This window comes from Oreochromis niloticus, linkage group LG8 (genome assembly GCF_001858045.2).
Source record: "Oreochromis niloticus isolate F11D_XX linkage group LG8, O_niloticus_UMD_NMBU, whole genome shotgun sequence".
Lineage (NCBI taxonomy): Eukaryota > Metazoa > Chordata > Actinopteri > Cichliformes > Cichlidae > Oreochromis > Oreochromis niloticus.
In genome coordinates this window covers 7,403,214-7,420,927 of record NC_031973.2, presented here as the reverse complement: position 1 = coordinate 7,420,927, position 17,714 = coordinate 7,403,214, and the positions used below count along the sequence as shown (strand labels likewise).

General features: G+C 40.7%; 1 protein-coding gene and 1 long non-coding RNA gene across 8 annotated transcripts in view; one reads left to right on the top strand and one right to left on the bottom strand.

Moving 5' to 3' along the window:
- Positions 1 to 17,714, bottom strand: part of tanc2b (tetratricopeptide repeat, ankyrin repeat and coiled-coil containing 2b) — a 163,547-nt gene that overhangs the window by 68,471 nt on the left and 77,362 nt on the right. For all 7 annotated transcript variants that reach the window (XM_025909851.1, XM_005458166.3, XM_025909853.1 and 4 more), the window contains 2 exons: positions 12,832 to 12,903; positions 6,822 to 7,001 (listed from right to left, as the gene is read on the bottom strand). In XM_025909851.1, coding sequence (XP_025765636.1) covers positions 6,822 to 7,001; positions 12,832 to 12,903 — 252 coding nt within the window. The remainder of the gene's footprint in view (positions 1 to 6,821; positions 7,002 to 12,831; positions 12,904 to 17,714) is intronic.
- The window catches only part of LOC112847695 (uncharacterized), a 41,361-nt gene that overhangs the window by 4,745 nt on the left and 18,902 nt on the right, over positions 1 to 17,714 (top strand). The window lies entirely within an intron of this gene.

Below are 17,714 nucleotides of genomic sequence, written 5' to 3'. Positions count from 1 at the left end.
CGTTAACGCCATCACTGCATTAATGCGGCAAATCTCCGTTAACAAGTTACCGCGGATCGCCCCGTGCGTGGGTCAGCTCGTTAACTCATTGACGCCGTCCAGCCCCATGCACGGGGTGATCCGCGGTAACTTGTTAACGGAGATTTGCCGCATTAATGCAGTTATGGCGTTAACATCATTTTAACGAGATTAACGCTGACAGCACTAATTTAAATCTATACCCACAAATTCAAAATCAAAAATTTCAAAAATGGATGACTTCCATTTCCCTCCTGATAGCAAAATCAAAGTGAAGATTAATATTTTTAGACACAAAAAACCTTCAAAATGACTAAAAGCCCCAACTTACTACTGATACAATACAAAGCTCTCCATAGAACACACTTTAACGGACAAAGGATGTTCCAAATCAGCCTTGCACATAGGTAGTTTTATATAAAGTGAACTATATGTTTGCTATATGATCTTGTACGCCTGTTCAGAGGTTCTGGCAGAGGATATTTGAAGACATATTCACATGGTTCAACTGCTCTATCCCAACCTCACCCACACTGTGCATTTTAGGTGATGCAAGTGAATTAGATATAGAAGCAAATGCATCACACATAGTTCTTACTGCCTTATGCATCGAAGAAAACTATTCTCATGAATTGGAAATCAAAAAATGATTTATGTGCAACTCAATATAGAAATTTACTTCTAAACCACGTTAGTCTGGAGAGATATCCTTCCTCCTTGAAAAACCGATTGGGTGAATTTGATTCTCTCTGGCTTCCACTGATCAGTCCCATTTCTTAGTGGGGGTGGTCATTGTGCCTTGCAGGTGGACCCAGAGGCCTTCTTGGGGCTGGATTGTAGTTTGAACTACTTCTTGTGACCTTCCTGCAATATATTCACAGCTCACCAGGTGGCCACGAATTGCTGTCCTAATGTTATTTTTGTAATCAAATGGAACCATTTTTGTGTCATGCTTTCCTCTGCTAGCCTCATCCACATTCCCCAAATACTTCAAAAAAATAATAAAAAAGATTCTGCTGAGCATGACTCAGATACACCATAATCTTATTGTAGTCTGCTGTATCTCTGCAGGAAAAACCCCAACAAGGGAGCGTGTCATCTTCTTTGAATGATTCCACTGTAAAATAAATTTAAAAGAAGACAAAAAAACAAAAACAGATGCAGCATTCGTCAGAAGTAGCCAATTTAGCAGAGCTCAACTGCTCAACTGTTTTAATGTGGATTCGTTAAGACCACCCACACCATGAGCTGTAAAACCTGACTAAGCAGTCCTGCACACTGTGCTTTGTTAACCCTGACCACTACTGCTGAGCATTTTCATGCCTACATCAGTGACCACTTACAAGTTAGCTAAGTGTAGTGCATTCCCACTTATTCACATATTACTCCATTATTGTGAGCACCACAGAGACAATAGATTTTAGATATACTCATATCACAGTGATAATTGAAGCAAAAGTGGGTGAAAAATTAGGCTGTATAATTAAATCAAGGCTTTTCTCAGGTTTTAAGGCCAAATGCAATTTTCCACTTTTATGTTGCAATCCATGGGGAGGCAGTAATTGTATTGATTGTAGCCATTAATTAGGGGAAAGCAGTGTAATCTGGGGAGAGATGTTGAAATAATTCCTCTTAAATGTTTCTGAGTGGAGCAGGGCCAATCAATCAGCTGGGGCGACATCTCTGGTGAGCCTGACACTTGAGTGAGGTGTTTATTAAAGCACAAATAAGCAATCAGTGATTACAGCTCATAACAATCAGCCACTAAGAGATAAGTGCGAGAATGAGCCACTCCAATTCTGAGACAACAGTGGACTAAAAATAGACAACATAAACAATGTGGACGCGAAATCTGTCAAACGCACAAGAAGATGAGGGACAGATGAGCCCTGTCAGTGGTTTAATGTACTATAATTAAGTGTATTTAAATCTGGTACTTGTATTTAAGCATTTACCACTACCCTGCATTTATCAGACAGCTGCAGTTACTAGTTACTTTATCAAGATTTTTTTCATGCGAAACATATCATTAAAACAAGCTCCAACCTTCAGGGCTTAAAAATGAAACCAGAGTACAGTTCTGTGAAAAAGTATTTGCCCCCATCCTTGTTTTTGTTCCATGTTGGAAATTTTAAAAATCGAATATTAGATGAAGATGATGCACGACAGTTTTTAAATGATTGTTTCAGTTATTAGGGTGTCAAACCTTCCTGGCAGTGTGTGAAAAAGTACTTGCCCCATAAATCTACACTAACAACTGGTTGGTCCACCTTTGGCAGCTGGAATTATCCTCAAGTATTGGTGATAACTGGTAATATGTTTTTCACACCACTGGTCCACTCTTCTTTGCAGACTTGTTTTAATTCAGCCACAATGGAAATTTTGAGCGTTAATGTCCTGTTTAATGTCATGTCAAAACATCTCAGACTTTAATTAAGCCACTTTTTTTTAAGCCATTCAGAGGTGGACTTCATACGTGAGTGAGTTGGAGGTTTAGGGCAAAAGCTGTTGGCCGGATATTCTCCTTCAGGATTTTCTGGTAGAGAGCCGAATTCATGGTTCCATCAATTACAGCAAGTCGTCCAGGTCCAGAAGCAGCAAAGCAGCCCCAGTTCATCACACTACCATCACCATGCTTGATTGTTGGTATGATGGTATGCCATGATTTGTTACTTTTTGATATCTTTTAGCCTACTTCACTTTATAAGACAGGTTCTATTTAAGCAATTTTTTAATTCAGCAGGTCTTACAATAATTAGGGTCAGTTTTCCAAAAAAGGTGGTTAAAATCCATCAATTCATAATTTAACAGGGGGAACAAATACTTTTTCACATAGGAGCAGGTAGGTTTGGATAACTTCGTTTCCCCTGATAAGTGAAATCATCATTTTAATATTTTTTTTTTAATTTACTTTGGTTATGTTTGTGTATTAGAAATTTGTCTTGTGATCTGAAACACAAAAGTGCAAAAACTATGGAAAAGAAGTGCCTTTTCCACACTGGATGTGCCAAAAAATGCCGTTCCTGTAGTGGCCTCTTAAAGCTACCTTGAAAATTGAGTCAATCCCCATCGATGTTAAATTGCTCAAGGCATTAAACAGAATGTTTATAGCCTGTTACCAAAAAACTGTTTTGGCCTTTATGGATAATTTATCCTTTCATAATAAATCAATGCAGATTGATTCCTTTTTTTCCATAAATAACTTCCACGAGTTAGAGACATGGCCACAGTTTATGAAAGAGAAACTGAAACAGGGAGTTGTAGGCATCACTTTCTCCAATTTAAAGTGATGTTTCGGCTGCTGAGCCTTTTAGAAGGTTTTAATGGAATTATATGGTTTGCTATTAGCTACAGATCATCCAAGAAGTTTCTGCTTCAGTCCTTAAGAGTGAAATAATAGGACTTTCATGACTTAGCGCTAATAGCAGATTTGTGTGTCTGTGTGGATCCATTATGGGTGTAGCTTTCTAACCAAGCTCGCTGGCATTTGTTGAGAATTTTAACTCAATGTTTGCCAACACAGAGTTAAAAACAGTGTGTGATGCCATGGTGGCTAAATTTATCTTTTATATAGTGTAGGGATTCAGGCACAACATAAAAACCACCGACAGAGTCTTTTTAGGCGATCGGGAGTATTGCGGTGCGTTTCATGGACTCTCTATCAGATTTGGTTCTTAAGAATTTGAATGGTTTGGGCTCCTTGTCATGTTCCTTGATCCAATCATCAAGTTTTGGCAAGTTTTGTGAAGGAGACCAAAGCCATCGAGGACTGCCAATGGTATTAGTGGTGGTTGCTGAAACCAAATATTGAGGAGACAGGTAAAACTGCTTGCTACGAACAAGCACTGAGTGGTTTCTGTAATCTTACACTCAGTGTGGCCAACCGTAGCAGTAGATGTTATCAGATATACACAGAGAAAGCAGCCTAAAGGTGCTGAGATCCAACATTTTCAGCAGGTTTTAAAGATGTTACTTGTTTATGATGATAAAACAAAAATGTAGATTATTTTCTTTCCTTAAGTTGCTGCAGAATCTTTCCTATCGTTTAGTAGTTGTAGTTTAGCACACAGTGCCTTACTCATACATCAACTGGATTACCTCTCAATGCCAAACTCTAAGGAGCTCACTAAACGAACATCAGTAACCTAGACCTTGCTGTTTACATTTGCTTAAAATAGATTATTCGTTAATATAGACTACTAAAAGGAAGTCATGACAATGCATGCCACTTAGCAAGACAAGGTTTCATGACATAACACTGCATTGTAACAGGATCAGTCCCACATGTCGGTGGTTTTAATGTTGTTCAGTGTATCAGCTAATCTTGCCATCTCATAAGTAGCTTCATACTTTTTTGACCAATAGGGTGAAGAATTGTGGCATTACTTCCAAGTCCACAGAAAACCAGTAGTGATTACATGAAAAACTGACTATGCAGTGGCTGCTTGCATCTCTGCGTACACCAAAAATCTGTCTAAGAAGTTCCCCTTCAAGAGTCTTCAAGCAGGCAGAGGGGATTCAATCAGAAAGTCAATGATTCTCTGAAAAGGTCAGCACTTTCACTGCTATTTTACAAGGTTGAATAACTCAAGTCTTCACAAACATCACAATTCTGCCCCCCTAGGGCCAATCAGGAGCTACAAACGAGGGCAGATAGAAGCTGTGACTGGGGGAGACCACCGGGGGGGATCAAAGTGCTTTAGCCCTTTAGACCCACTGCTGTTTGCTCTCTAACACACTCCCTTCTCTCACCTCTGCAATATGCGGCACGGGAGGGGTTCAGACCCGTGACGGTAACACCGCACACAAGCTCAGTACCGTCAAGCTGTGGAGGAAGTGGTGCTGCGCTGAATTAATTAAAGGGCGACAAAGCTGGGTAGACGGAGCTCAAATACAGTCTGCTGGTGGATGACACTTGAGAGCAGACACAGGTCTTTGAGGGCTTGAAGGACAATGGGCACTTGTGGGCTTTTGTGCATGCTGTCATTTCACTGACAGGCCGTTTTGGTCCTATAAGTGCTGTAAAGTCATACGGACATGTGATTTGAAGAACAACCACTGGACATACCATATATAAGCCCTTTTTAATGCAAAAACCTTTATCTGGATTAAAGCAATTATATTTTTTTTCAGTGACTTCACTATTTAAATAGACACCACCTTATAACAGACAATAAGTGACATGACACAAATACATACAGATAAGCACAGGCTAATCCTAGTGAAAGTTACAACACATGTTCACTTAAGGTGACAAGTGTAGTGAAGTGAGTCAATTATGACACATAATCCATATGAAAAATCTGTTTAAAAAGCATCACTAAGTTTGAAAATCCCCAAACACACAACAAGCAGCACCTGACTGGTGTAATACATCAAGCCAAATGATGACATGTGTGAGAACACTGCAAAGAGACCTCTCCCTACGTCAGCCACAAAATAAGAATAGTACAAATGAGACAGCGCCGTGCATCATTAATCAAGCTATTCTTGGCTGTCATGAAAACAACACATACACAAACACTCTCTCACACACACACACACACACATTCATATTTACAGATTCGTATGATGTCCTAAAAACTAGCTGCGACTCACGCAGATGAAAGAAGCCTTTTAGAAGCAGGCTGATTCAGCCACAAAACATCAAATACAAGAAAAGCACACAAAATGCTCCTCAAACAGCAGAACAGTGAGAGAGGAGGTGGGGAGACGAGTGTGATTTGGCCGGATTGTTCTGAAATTTAATTCTCAAGAAAAAAAAAGAGAAAGAAATAGAAACCTCTGCTCCATCCATCCACACACAGTCCTCTACAGCAGTGTGGCACACCCAGTTAAAATGGGAGAAAATGATGTGGTTATGTGATGTGCATTTCCCCTTTAAAACCCACAGTTTGGATGACCCTGGAGAGATCATAAATCATTCTGTATGATGTAAAAAATCACAGCTCCCCCCGGCATACCAGAAACGGTTAATGATCTGAAGTAGCTGGGAGGTTGGTGCACCCTAGTGGTGACTACTGAGTCGAGCTTTAAACCCATCCACACCCACTCTGCTTCTGTGTGGAGGCTGCACAGATACTGGGTGAAGCTGCGCTGTCAATATTTCAATTCTCATTTTGAAAGCACAAGTAGAGCAGTAACCTTTGATGCCCAGACCGTCTTGTGTACCAAAACCACAGCTTCTCCCCATTGCAACAGTAGAGGGAATACAACACACGACTCATAAAGCAGTTGATGGGGAGACAGAGGGGAGGCAATTTTCCACATTTTCTGAATGTCAGAGATGACTGTGGAAGGAAACGATTAGTGGTAGGAGGTAAAAAGCAATAAAGGATGCCTGAGCCAACCGCAGCTCGCAGTCCATCATCTGTTCTTGACACTGTCAATTAGGTAGGACTTTGGCGATTACAACAATTGGAAATTACAGTGTTTGCCAGAAACCCAAGCTCAGCTCCACTTGGTTTCTACTCAGAATTAGGGGGCAAGTAATACAGTAAATGATTACTGCTTATCAGCAAGCATCGGGGTGAAACATTGCTTAGTCTTGTAAAGTTTTAACTCAGTATGCATGATTTTGTGATTAAGCTGCCTACAGTGGTACAGTGAAGGGCTAGGGGAGGCTGTGTTAGTACACCGAGTCTATGGGGGAGGACAGCCACAGGCAAATTTAAACCAGATTTAGCCCACGTCTCTGTTGGCTGTGGCTTTCTTCCTGAACTGTGGTTTAAAAGAAAAAAAAATGACAACAACTTCAAATCCTGCACTCTGAGTGACTCTTCTATCACCTGCAGCATCCTTACCTGTGAGCTTCTTCATTGGCTGCAGCCTGACACTGATGGTCTGATGGGTGAGCAGCGGGGAGGAGGGCAGAGAGCGTGACACGCCCTCCATTATGCGAATATGCTGCATGCCCTCAGTCATTGAAAGCGGGGGCACGGCGTAGTCTCCTTCAAAGGCACAGTCGCTGTCTATGCTGCCACCTGCAGGATGGGAGGGAGAAACAGCATAGTATGAGATATTTTTCTGGGCTTTATTTAAAGCACTGTGTTATAATATTCATGGTATAACTGCAGACTCAATAGCAAAGGAAGAGAAAATGAGAGATCAAATTATTCTACGGTTACTGCGTGATCTTCCCAAATGGCTCCACTCTGGAATGGTACATGCATTATTAATTGGACACCTTTCATACACAACAGTTACATTTTGCTAATAGTCTAGGTCTCACGCCATTTCAACACATGAACTTAGACAATGGAGAATGAAGTCAGAAAATTTCTCTCCCATTTTAGTCTGCTCTCAACTGAAAATCCTCCATATGGTTTAGGCGAGGGTGCTGCCCGGATAGAGGGCACTGGAGGCGCGACACGTGGCACCCACTTACTTGCTCTGAATTCTCCTGACAGTTACCTGTGGCCTAACGTAGGCACTACTGAACACTGCACAGACTTTATACTAGGTACCTGACAGATTAGAGACACTTCAAGGACAGATACGACTGCTCAGGACATTTCCACACTGAAGCGCATTTCTGTCGAGTAAAGCCTGGAAAAGCTCGCGGCTGACTTGCATGTGTGAAATGGGCAGTCCACAAAATTAAAATCAACTACTCTGCTCATCACATTCCTTTATAGATACTGGAAGACTGAAACAATCGGAAAATCACCACATTTATCAATATTTTTTCTTCATAACTAATCATAGAAGCCAAACTTGTGCAAATCATCAGACAACATGTCAGCCTGTCAGAAAAGTGAGGAAGCCCAAGTCATGATTCTACAGGATCAAGAAAAATAGAATTTAAAAACAATGGTTAATTCTATTGTTTTGGCTGCAGTGTGAAAAGCATTTGCCTAAAATAGGCAGACTGCAAACCTCTGACAGAAGCTGCAGGGGCACAAGGTTGGTTTTGATATGATACCCATGAAAAGTTTGATATAAATAGATATTAAAAGTCTTCCAATAGGCCTGATTCCCTGTCTTAGATTATATAATTCTTATACTCTCAAGAAATACGTTATGGCACTGAGGTACAACAGCTATTGGGGCAGTACTCTCTGTAAGTAACTGTCCCAATACCTCCTGTCAAGGTGTTCTAGCAATTTGTACTATAATGTTATGGTACATTTGCATTCTAGTTTTACTCTCTTTATTGATTTCATATCTGCACCGAAGGTCAACGTAAAAATGAATATAATAAACAAACATTCAAAATGTAAAGATCAAAAGAAAACATCAACATTTGATCTAAAACAAAGAACTCAAAGGCATCCTCTTATTAAATATAATTTTAAAAGCCCTTATTCTCATCACATGCTCATGTTTAGCCAAAAAAAATCCAAAAAACATGTTTCAGCTTACAAACCTTCATCAGGATGTTAAACAGAGTTTGTGAAAAATTTGGATCTATTCTACTTGCCTTCCAGTAACTGACCGCATCCCTCTTTCCATGAAAAGAGTTTTAACCAAGGCATTTATGAATTTCTGGATTTATAAATCACCTGACACTAAATGTCTTGGTTTAAATGGCTGATTTAGATTTTACTGCAGTTTTATAAACTCAGTTTGTATTTTGATATTCATTCATATTATCTGTGATTTGTGCTATTGTGTGCAGTTTATGCACATTTGATTTAAATTTGATAAAAATTGTTAGCTTTGTGTTAAAACCCTTTTGGGCTCCTACACCTGGTGGAATATTCCACTCTCATCCAAGGTGGATATTTGCCATTAGTGGTACTCCACAAGTGGAAGTCTGCTATTAAAGGACCACCACTAGGAAAGGTCCAGTGGTTTCATGAAATATGTTTACACTCCCTTATAAAGTCTTATATGCCAAAACACATTGGATTTTCTTTAGGATAAATATGACCACACCATTAGAAGGAAAAAAATGTAATTATAGTTAAAGAGAGTGCCTTTCAGTTGGAGTTTAAATGTATCCCTTCTAAAGAGCACCTCAAATAAAACCAATCTGAATGCAGGAAGCACTGTTCAGCTAACATTTTACCCAGTTTCCTCGCACATGTGGCACATTACTGCACCTTAAAACATTTAAACAAATGCTGCAAATATGTACCATTTCATTAGGGACAGAAGAATCTTTGTGTAAAAGGTATATATAGTTACGCTGATGTCCAACAATTAACCTTATAGGGGTACATTCATGTCAACTCTACCTGTTAGGACTGAAATGCCCCTATTTCTTAGAGCGTAGGCTGACAGGTATAGCTGAATATAATGGATTATAAGGATCAGAATATATACACTATTTAAGTGCTTAGTTGGACTTCTTTGTTCTGTTTCTTTTCCCGTTTGTTCACCTGCTGTAGAAACCGTATCACCCTCTGACAGAGGATAGGACCTCAGCCTGGTCGCTCGATCCTGCAATCAGTGCGATACTGATATTGAGTGCAACATCACTGGCGTGACCCAGCAGACAGCAGCCCTGCAGGCAACACGTGCAGTTTACATCACTGCCTCAAAAGACAGCCCGCCTGACCTCTGTCAGCCCCGCAGTAACACAATACCCAACAATTTTTATATAATCAAGGATTTTCTAACCATTTGAAATGTTTAAACAAGAAAAGAGCACAGTCATGACCACAAGAGAGCATTTTATTTACGAAAAAAGCCTCTCACAATGAGCGGTAATTACAGAGCCAGTATAAACAACCACTTACCATCACTCATACCCCCCCCTTTTCCTCTTTTGCTCTAAAAACCACAAATTATGACAACTTTGGTTTTGGTTTTTTTTTATTTCACACGCACTCATCAGCCAGCTGTCTGTAAACATCCATTTTGTGAATCAGTTCTAGCTCAGACTGCCCATTTCCCTGCAGACTGAGCTGTAAAACCAAGTGGTCAAGGAACAGGCTCGCACCAGATAGCAGCTGCAACGGTGAGACAAGAAGCCATTATCAGACACCGGTCCCTGAGGAAGTCTGTATGATGGCTAGGAAGGGGGCAAATTGTCTGCTGTAATGCCAATACATCAGTATTGAAACACTTGCACTCATAGAAGAAATGCCAAACACACTCCGACACACACATCCATCCCTCTGCGGCTCTGGAGTCAGTCCATCCATTCACAGGGGAATGTCACTGTGAGAGTGAAAAACAAGAGCCAGAGCAGCGGTTGCATTCCCCAGCATGGAAATTCTCCACATGTATGCAGACACTGGTGTGAATATAAAATAGCTAACTTGGTATTCTGATAGCAGTTGCCAGCAGTCAGGATCAGGCTTGGTTTTAATGCTTTGAAATATTGAACAAAAATAAACAATTACCGGTAAGCTACTCTCAATCAATTACCCGCTAAATAAATTAACAAGTTTGTGGCCGTTCATGTTAAATTAATCAGGACAAATACAAAAGAATGTGCTTTATTTATTTATTTGACTTTTTAGGTATAAACTAGCTGCATTTACATCCAAGACACCTTCATTTTAGTCATTTTAGACTTTTTCAAAGAACTAAAAGGTTCCTTTCATACTGTAGGTAGTGTGAGTGTCCATCACACTGTAAAGAGCTGTGAAAATTATGCCAATTAGGCCGCTGGCATGTGAAAAAGTGACAAGTTATTTTTGCAGCAACTATACTGTCAGCCTATCCTTATTCCTGTAGAATCATAATGCAGTTGTGTCAAAGCCACGAGCAAGTCTAAGTTACGCACAAGGTGTTCTTTGGTGAAGCACAAAGTTATGGAACCAGGGACATGCAGATATCATGCCAACCACAATACTCTTCGTAAACACAAACTTAGCAAGATGAATACAGTGAATACAAAACACGAAAGTCCAAACGAGATGCAAACCATGGTCTCCTGCCTTATAAACCCGTCGTACCGCTGCTTCCTCTCCCTCCTTTGAAAACAGGCAGTGTAGGTCTCCGAAACCAGACAAGACATCAACGCACCAACGCTAATAGACGTGTGTGATGGCATCTGACAATAAGACATAATGTGATCCCCTGGGAGGAGAACTCATCAGTTCATCTGACATATGGTTTCTTCTGTGACTTCACTGGTGATAAAAAAAAGAAAAGAAACTAAAGTGGAGTACATGCATAGTACTCAATTGATTCAGGTGTGTAGACCCAGGGTGAGATCTAAAACCTGCAGGACACCGGCTCTCGAGGCCTGGAGTTCCCTACCCCTGGCAAAGAAGATGAGACAAAACCTGATTCCTGCACACTTTCTAACCTGCAACAATGTATTGATTAGAAATATAGTATAACTTCACAGATCAGAGGTTAATGACACAGGAGGGCTATCTTATATGAGAAGTTAGTGCACTCTTTTACAGCAGGTCATATTATTTAAAAAAAAATTAATTAAATAAATAAAGATGGAAATAGACAATTATTAATGTTCATCTATTTTCTGAGCTGCTATTCTAGCCAATCCCAGGTGAGAGGTTGGTCACCAATCCATTGTAGGGCTAACAGAGAATCAGGTTACCATTAACCATTAATCACATTTGAACCTACAGTCAATTTAGAATCACCAATTAACTTAACATGCATGTCTCTGGACTATGAAAGGAAACCAGAGTACATAAAGACCAGCAGGCCTTGCAAACCCCAGGGTCTTCTTACTGTGCTGACAGTGCTAACTGCACCACTTTAATGTATCCTTCCTAAAAATTACAACTAATGTATAGATAATTATTGAAAAATGTTTCAGGCTTGCACAGTTAACCAGTAGTCTCAAAATGTCCTCCAGAGGTTACATGTCTAGGAGATCATGCAGGGATACATTTGAATAGCACAAGACCTGCACTAATGAAAATAAGGTTTTTTTTAAATAAATGTATTTTTCATGGTGGATAGTGTGCAGGAGCCTATTTGCAATGCAGTAAGTATGATCCTCCCGTTATGAAGGGGCTCTGTGGGGTGTAAAATAATATCCCTGTAATTCGGACCCTGGTCCAAGAAGTTGAAATGCACTTTTCATCCAAAAACTCTTAGTTTTAGCCAACATTCTTGTGGTGGAAAAGGCCCTAATCTCATCAATTACTCCATCTAATTCCGGAAAGCCTCATTGAAAATTATGATAATGCTGAGAAAGATATTAAATGGTCTCATTCAGGTCAAAAATGAGAAGGGTAGAGAGGGAGCACCAGCCGCACTTCAGCGGTGAAATCCACAGAACAAAAGCAGTGAAGGGGAAATTACCGTGTTTCATTTTAGACCGCAATAAGAGTCGTGTACAAGGACCACTCCATGCCTCGAAATAAACAGAACCACCTACTCATCAAGGTGTTCAGTTCAAAATATGTATGAGGTGGAAAAAAAGACCGCATGAAATCATATTTTGCCCCAAACAGTTCCTGCCAAGCAGAGACATTCTCGCTGTTGATACCATCTAATGTCATATATACAAGCCTATTTCCCCTTGAAGTTACTCAGATTTACAGGCAAAATTACAAGAATATAAAATTCATACACTTGCCCTCCCTGTAAATATAACTTCATTTCCAGTAGTCATAAACTTTGCTGTTATAAAACGGAATAAATGCGGTCCAGCAAACAAGGCTTCATGAAAACATTAAGGGAGCAGAAATAGCGTCTGGAAAGAGCCAAGAGGGAGGAAATATGGGGGACGAGAAAAGAGCTCACGTTTGTTTTCAGCAACTCAGCTTCTCATTCGCACATATTATACACATTCACACCGTGAGCACATAAAAGCAAGAGGTGAGAAGAGCAGGTGCTGTGAAAGGCATAACAACATTTCCTGTCAAGACTGCAAACTTTTCTCTATCTCGGGTTTAAAGAAAACTTCTCTTTGGAGATTCGGTTGCTTACCTTGGCCGATGTGGCTCAGGTGAGGGTCTAGACTGGGCGAGCGGGGGTCTGCCAAGTCCTCGCTCCCACCATCTGCAGAAGAGGAGCACACAGAGAAAGACAGGGAGTGAGCGCGGTGGTGCTGGTGGCAGCGTGGCGAGGAGGTGCGAGTAAACAGCAAGGCCACTTCTTCCTCCCCGACCAGCCAGATGTGAGATCTGAGGACACCCAGGAGGCTGCTCACACACAGACCCTCGACACCCTTCCTCCTGGGGCCCAAGCGTCCCCTTATTGTCGCGAGGGAAGAACGCGCTGCTGAGCTCCATTTTTTCCGCCTCCACATGTTTAGACTAAACAGTCAGTGAGCCTCTATCTCTAGGCAGGCCCAAGGCTGATAACATAATAGTTTACATTACAACCATTCCTGCATGAAGACCTGCGATGGAGCCACAATCAAAGAGCTCGCTGCGACATACATATGCTTAAATGAGGGATGACTTTGACTTGCAGTCAAACAGTGGGCGTCTCCCAAGATAGATCCACATACGGCTAATGATATGAAGATCAATTACGCCCAGGGGATCAGGCAGGCAGAATTAACCACAGTGGATGGAGCTGAAAAGAGCAGGTTGGAGGGTGGGGGCAGCATCAATGGGCAGCACAGTCAGTGTCACCAGGGGATTGTTTCATAATCCTGCTCAAGTGCAGATGGATCTACTGTAAAGCACGACAGGCCAGCAGAGGAGGTGTGGAACAAATGATTTATGCTCAGAAGAAACGGATCCCAATAGAATTAAGTGAGCTATTAATAAAATCTAAACTGAGCTACTTGTATGAAAACTAGTCTGTGGATTATCTGAGTAGAAGGATCAAAGATTGTTGCATTAGGCAGAAAGGGAAGTAGGCTTTTTTTTTTAAAATCACAAAAAGGATTAGATGTTTTGCTTCGTCCCCGCATTGCCTTTCAATCAGTGCTCTCATCTATTGGTCCAGAAAACCCAAACAAACACTCGAGTATTATCTCTCCCATCGCAGATTCACACATTGAGCCACGCAGCAGGCCAGATTGGCTTGCTGGTGGAAAGATCAAGCTTGTCGATGGATAGACAGAATAAGCCGTGGGGTATGAATGTGTGAGAACTGGGCCGATTGTGGAAGGGGGCTCTCTGCAGAGGATTCTTCTGCGTTATTGTCGGGATTTGTCAATTAAAAAAGGTTTACCAACACACTGAAAACACACAATTTCTACTTAATAGTTTTTGTATATTTGGCATTTACAGACAGCAGTGCAATCTATATTTCTAACACCTCCATTACACGCATGTTCGACAGCAACAAAGCTACCAAAAATAGTTTCTCACCTTATGTACCTGATGAGCCATTTCGCCCAGTAAAATCAATGGTGTGAAAAATCAATACAGGCCTTGAAGACGACGGGCAGTAGCTACGAGAACTGCTTGCACAGTGATACGTGACAACATGCACATGCAAGCACAAGTAAAGTGTATGAGGTCGTGTGGAGACAGCTGCGTGATATTGTGTAAGAGACTGTGCATACTTAAGTATTTCCTGTGATTTCTTGTACTTATCTTTCGATACCTGCACAGCAGTAGTTGTAAATATCATAGCTGAGGCATTAACAAACATCAAACCCCTATCACATGACCACAGAAACTTTTTCATTGCATTCCAAGTACAGGAGGTACTTTGAGTCAAATAGGTGTGCTGTGATTACTAAATGTTAACTTGAATGCCCATCAGGAGCACCAGTGCATTTCCAAGTGGCCTGAAGGTTGTTATGGGCTGCCCCGAAGACTCAACCTATAATAAGAGAAGCAGCAATGAGTTTCTCCCAGAATCCAGGCAACAGATGTGACTCTTACTCTCAATATAGTGTCTATTGTGCCACAGACTCATAGATCAGTGCTTGCAGCCTCTTTCAAAACATGCAACCTTTGTCTGCCTTGTTACAGATGACATTTAGACAGGTGAGGGTGAAGCAAAGAAGCCACCAAGGAAAGAGGGAGAGAATACAAAAACAGCTCTAACAGTACAAATGGCCTTTTTTCAGTTTCAGTAAATGTATAAATGTTGGGTTGTTTTTTTATACTTTTGCTTGATGCTTGAATGTAACAATAATTTAAGCCTTTGAGCTAACTGTATCTTTATCTTTGTGTGTCTCTCCTTGTGCATTTTAACGGTATGCACTACAACTGATATCCTGCTAGTAGATTTTTGCATTGACATATTATGAAAACTCAGTATTCACATTGGCAGGTAGTCTGGAGCAGAAGCAAAAACAGCAAAAGCAACATTTATTTTTTTTTTAAAAATGGACGCGAAATTGCAAATTACCAAGTCAGACTTTGTGTAAACACTGTCAGTAGTATTTTCCCTGAACCTGTTAGCCCACAGCAAAGCAACGTCGAGAGTAAATGGAAAAGATGAAACACGATTACAAGAAAATGTTAAAGATCCCATCGGAGGAACCTCCTGGGAACTGAAGAAATTCTACTTAAATACCAAACTCTTCAGAGAGTACTCCTGAACTGTTTGGACCAGGAGCAGCTATACTCTAATATAAATGGTAACTTCTATCCAGGTTGAAATTGAACAAAGTGTTAATTCTGCCAGGCCATAAAGCCAAGTCCCAGCAGATGAACTGATTCTCTTCTGCTTATCTTATTGGATTTCATACCACTAAAGCTGCTTGACCCTTGATAAAATTCCTGCTGCCCCTGCAAGCCACTTTGCAAACCCACCTCCACTCTAGCTCCTCTACTTCATACAGTTTCTGACTTAATCTATGCCATGTCTGTTGTAACTGATGCCTACTCGGGTATGTGCAGGGGTCTTGCTGGTGCTTTCCCTGCTTTTAGGTTTTCCACATATGCACATGAAAGGGCAGGGAGTTCCCAGAACAGGGCTATACTTCGAAATATATATTACTGCTGAAGGAACAACAATCCTCTTTGGGCTAAAATGGTCTGACAGAAATTACAGTCACCCACTAAATAACAAATCTATGTTAAGCCTTTAAATCACTCTGTTACTGAGGTTTTTGGAGCCTCCTTCTCTCTATTACAGTTTTAGGACTGAGAAACATATCTTTGTGTCACCTCTATTCAAAAGAAACCTTTCTTCTAAGAAGTGCTCTCGTTACCCGTGATTTCAGTATGATGTCCAGCCACACAGATCAATGGCTTATTAGGCAGGGAACATGAAAGGGGAGGACCCATGGCTGATGGAAATAGAGATATTTTCATTAAAACCTGCAAAGACAGACAGTGGACATCATTTGAGGTTCTCATAGAACATCTGCCAGCTGGTAGTGAGAATGAAACCGAGTCAATATGTGCTCTGCAGCATATCCTACTCAACTGTAAAATCAAATCACTGCTGTCACTGAACGGGGGGAAAAAAGCCATTTCCGAAACAAAGATACAGTATGATGGTGCACTCTCCATGTTGGCAATTTCTTTGCCACTGTAATGCAACTGTTCTGTGTTGTGGTGTCAAAGGAGCAAGCCAATTTCAAATGTGGACAAAGAATCATTATGGAAGAAGTCAGTGTGACATCTGATAGTTATTCCATGGAGCAGCAGCTATCGTTATCATCAAGCCTGACTTTCTTGGACCTGCTGGCGTTTTCAGTTCAGTGTAACATTTGATCCTAAATGAGGTATCTTTTACAGGTACTGTGAAAGAGTGATTACTATAAATACTGATGTTTAAAGAAGAATATTTGGCAGAAAGTTTAAGTTCTCCCTGGGGGGGGTTCAACCACCATGTGATTAAGTGGAAGAAAATGAATTAAAGTACTACAGATTTGGTTATTTTTCTGTGACTAATCAATCAGGTTGAACATAAATGGAGCCAATAGACTCACCCCAAAAGTGCAATCAATCCCTGTCATTCACTTAAGGGACACTGCAAAATAACAACAGCCAGCAAAGGAGAGAGAATAAAATTGTACCTGAGCTGTGTAAGTGAGAAACACCCCGGATACTTGGAGCCCAGAGAATCGCATCCTTCAGCTCAATGACTTCACTCACTGACAACACAGTGATTCATTGCTTTGCTCAGTTCCTCCATGCCTTTTCTTCTTACCTTTGCTTACTGCTTCTGTGGGACTCCAGTGTTGCTGTGTAGCCAGCTTGTTGTCAGTCCCAAAGTTTCTCAAGAGAAAGTAAAATAGTGCACTAATTAAACACCAGTTACTCTCTGTGCCAAAGTATTTTCCCCATCACCATATATCAAAATGATAAGTTAGAAGTAAAGGAGGCTGGAATGCTTTGCCCTATTTCATCATTTTATTTTTCCCCTGAATGCACAAAAATGGCATTCGAAACACAGAACACACAATCGTAAACAGTTCTGCAAGTTCGGTTCAAGAAATGACACTTGCTTGAATTATCCTGGAATCCAATGAGAGGTTTCTTTCTTGAGAGCTAAACGATAAATCATCCATCCCTTCATTTTCTAATCCCAGTTCAGTGATAGATAGGGAATCTGTAGTCTATCCCAGCTGTTTTAAGGCATGAGGTACACCCTGGATGGGTCACCAGTCCATCACAGATCACAATCCTATATCCAGCCACAATGTAGTTCATATGTCAATTTAGTTCATTTATCAGTTGCTTTGTTTAGAGAGGATGAATAACAAAAAGAAAAGAAAAAGAGAGGGTGTTGTACTAATCAGAGTGACTTCACCAGCATCCCAAACTACCTGTGTTGTCCTTTCAGCATGTAAAAAGAACTAAAATAGGGATTGTACCAGTCCATTTAATATATTTCCACTTTGCGTGGTACGTCAACAATCTATGACTACTCTAGCTTTCACTGGACTAGTGGGTATAGTAAGATGGAATATTCATATTGTGGTCTCTGTTTCAAATGTGTTA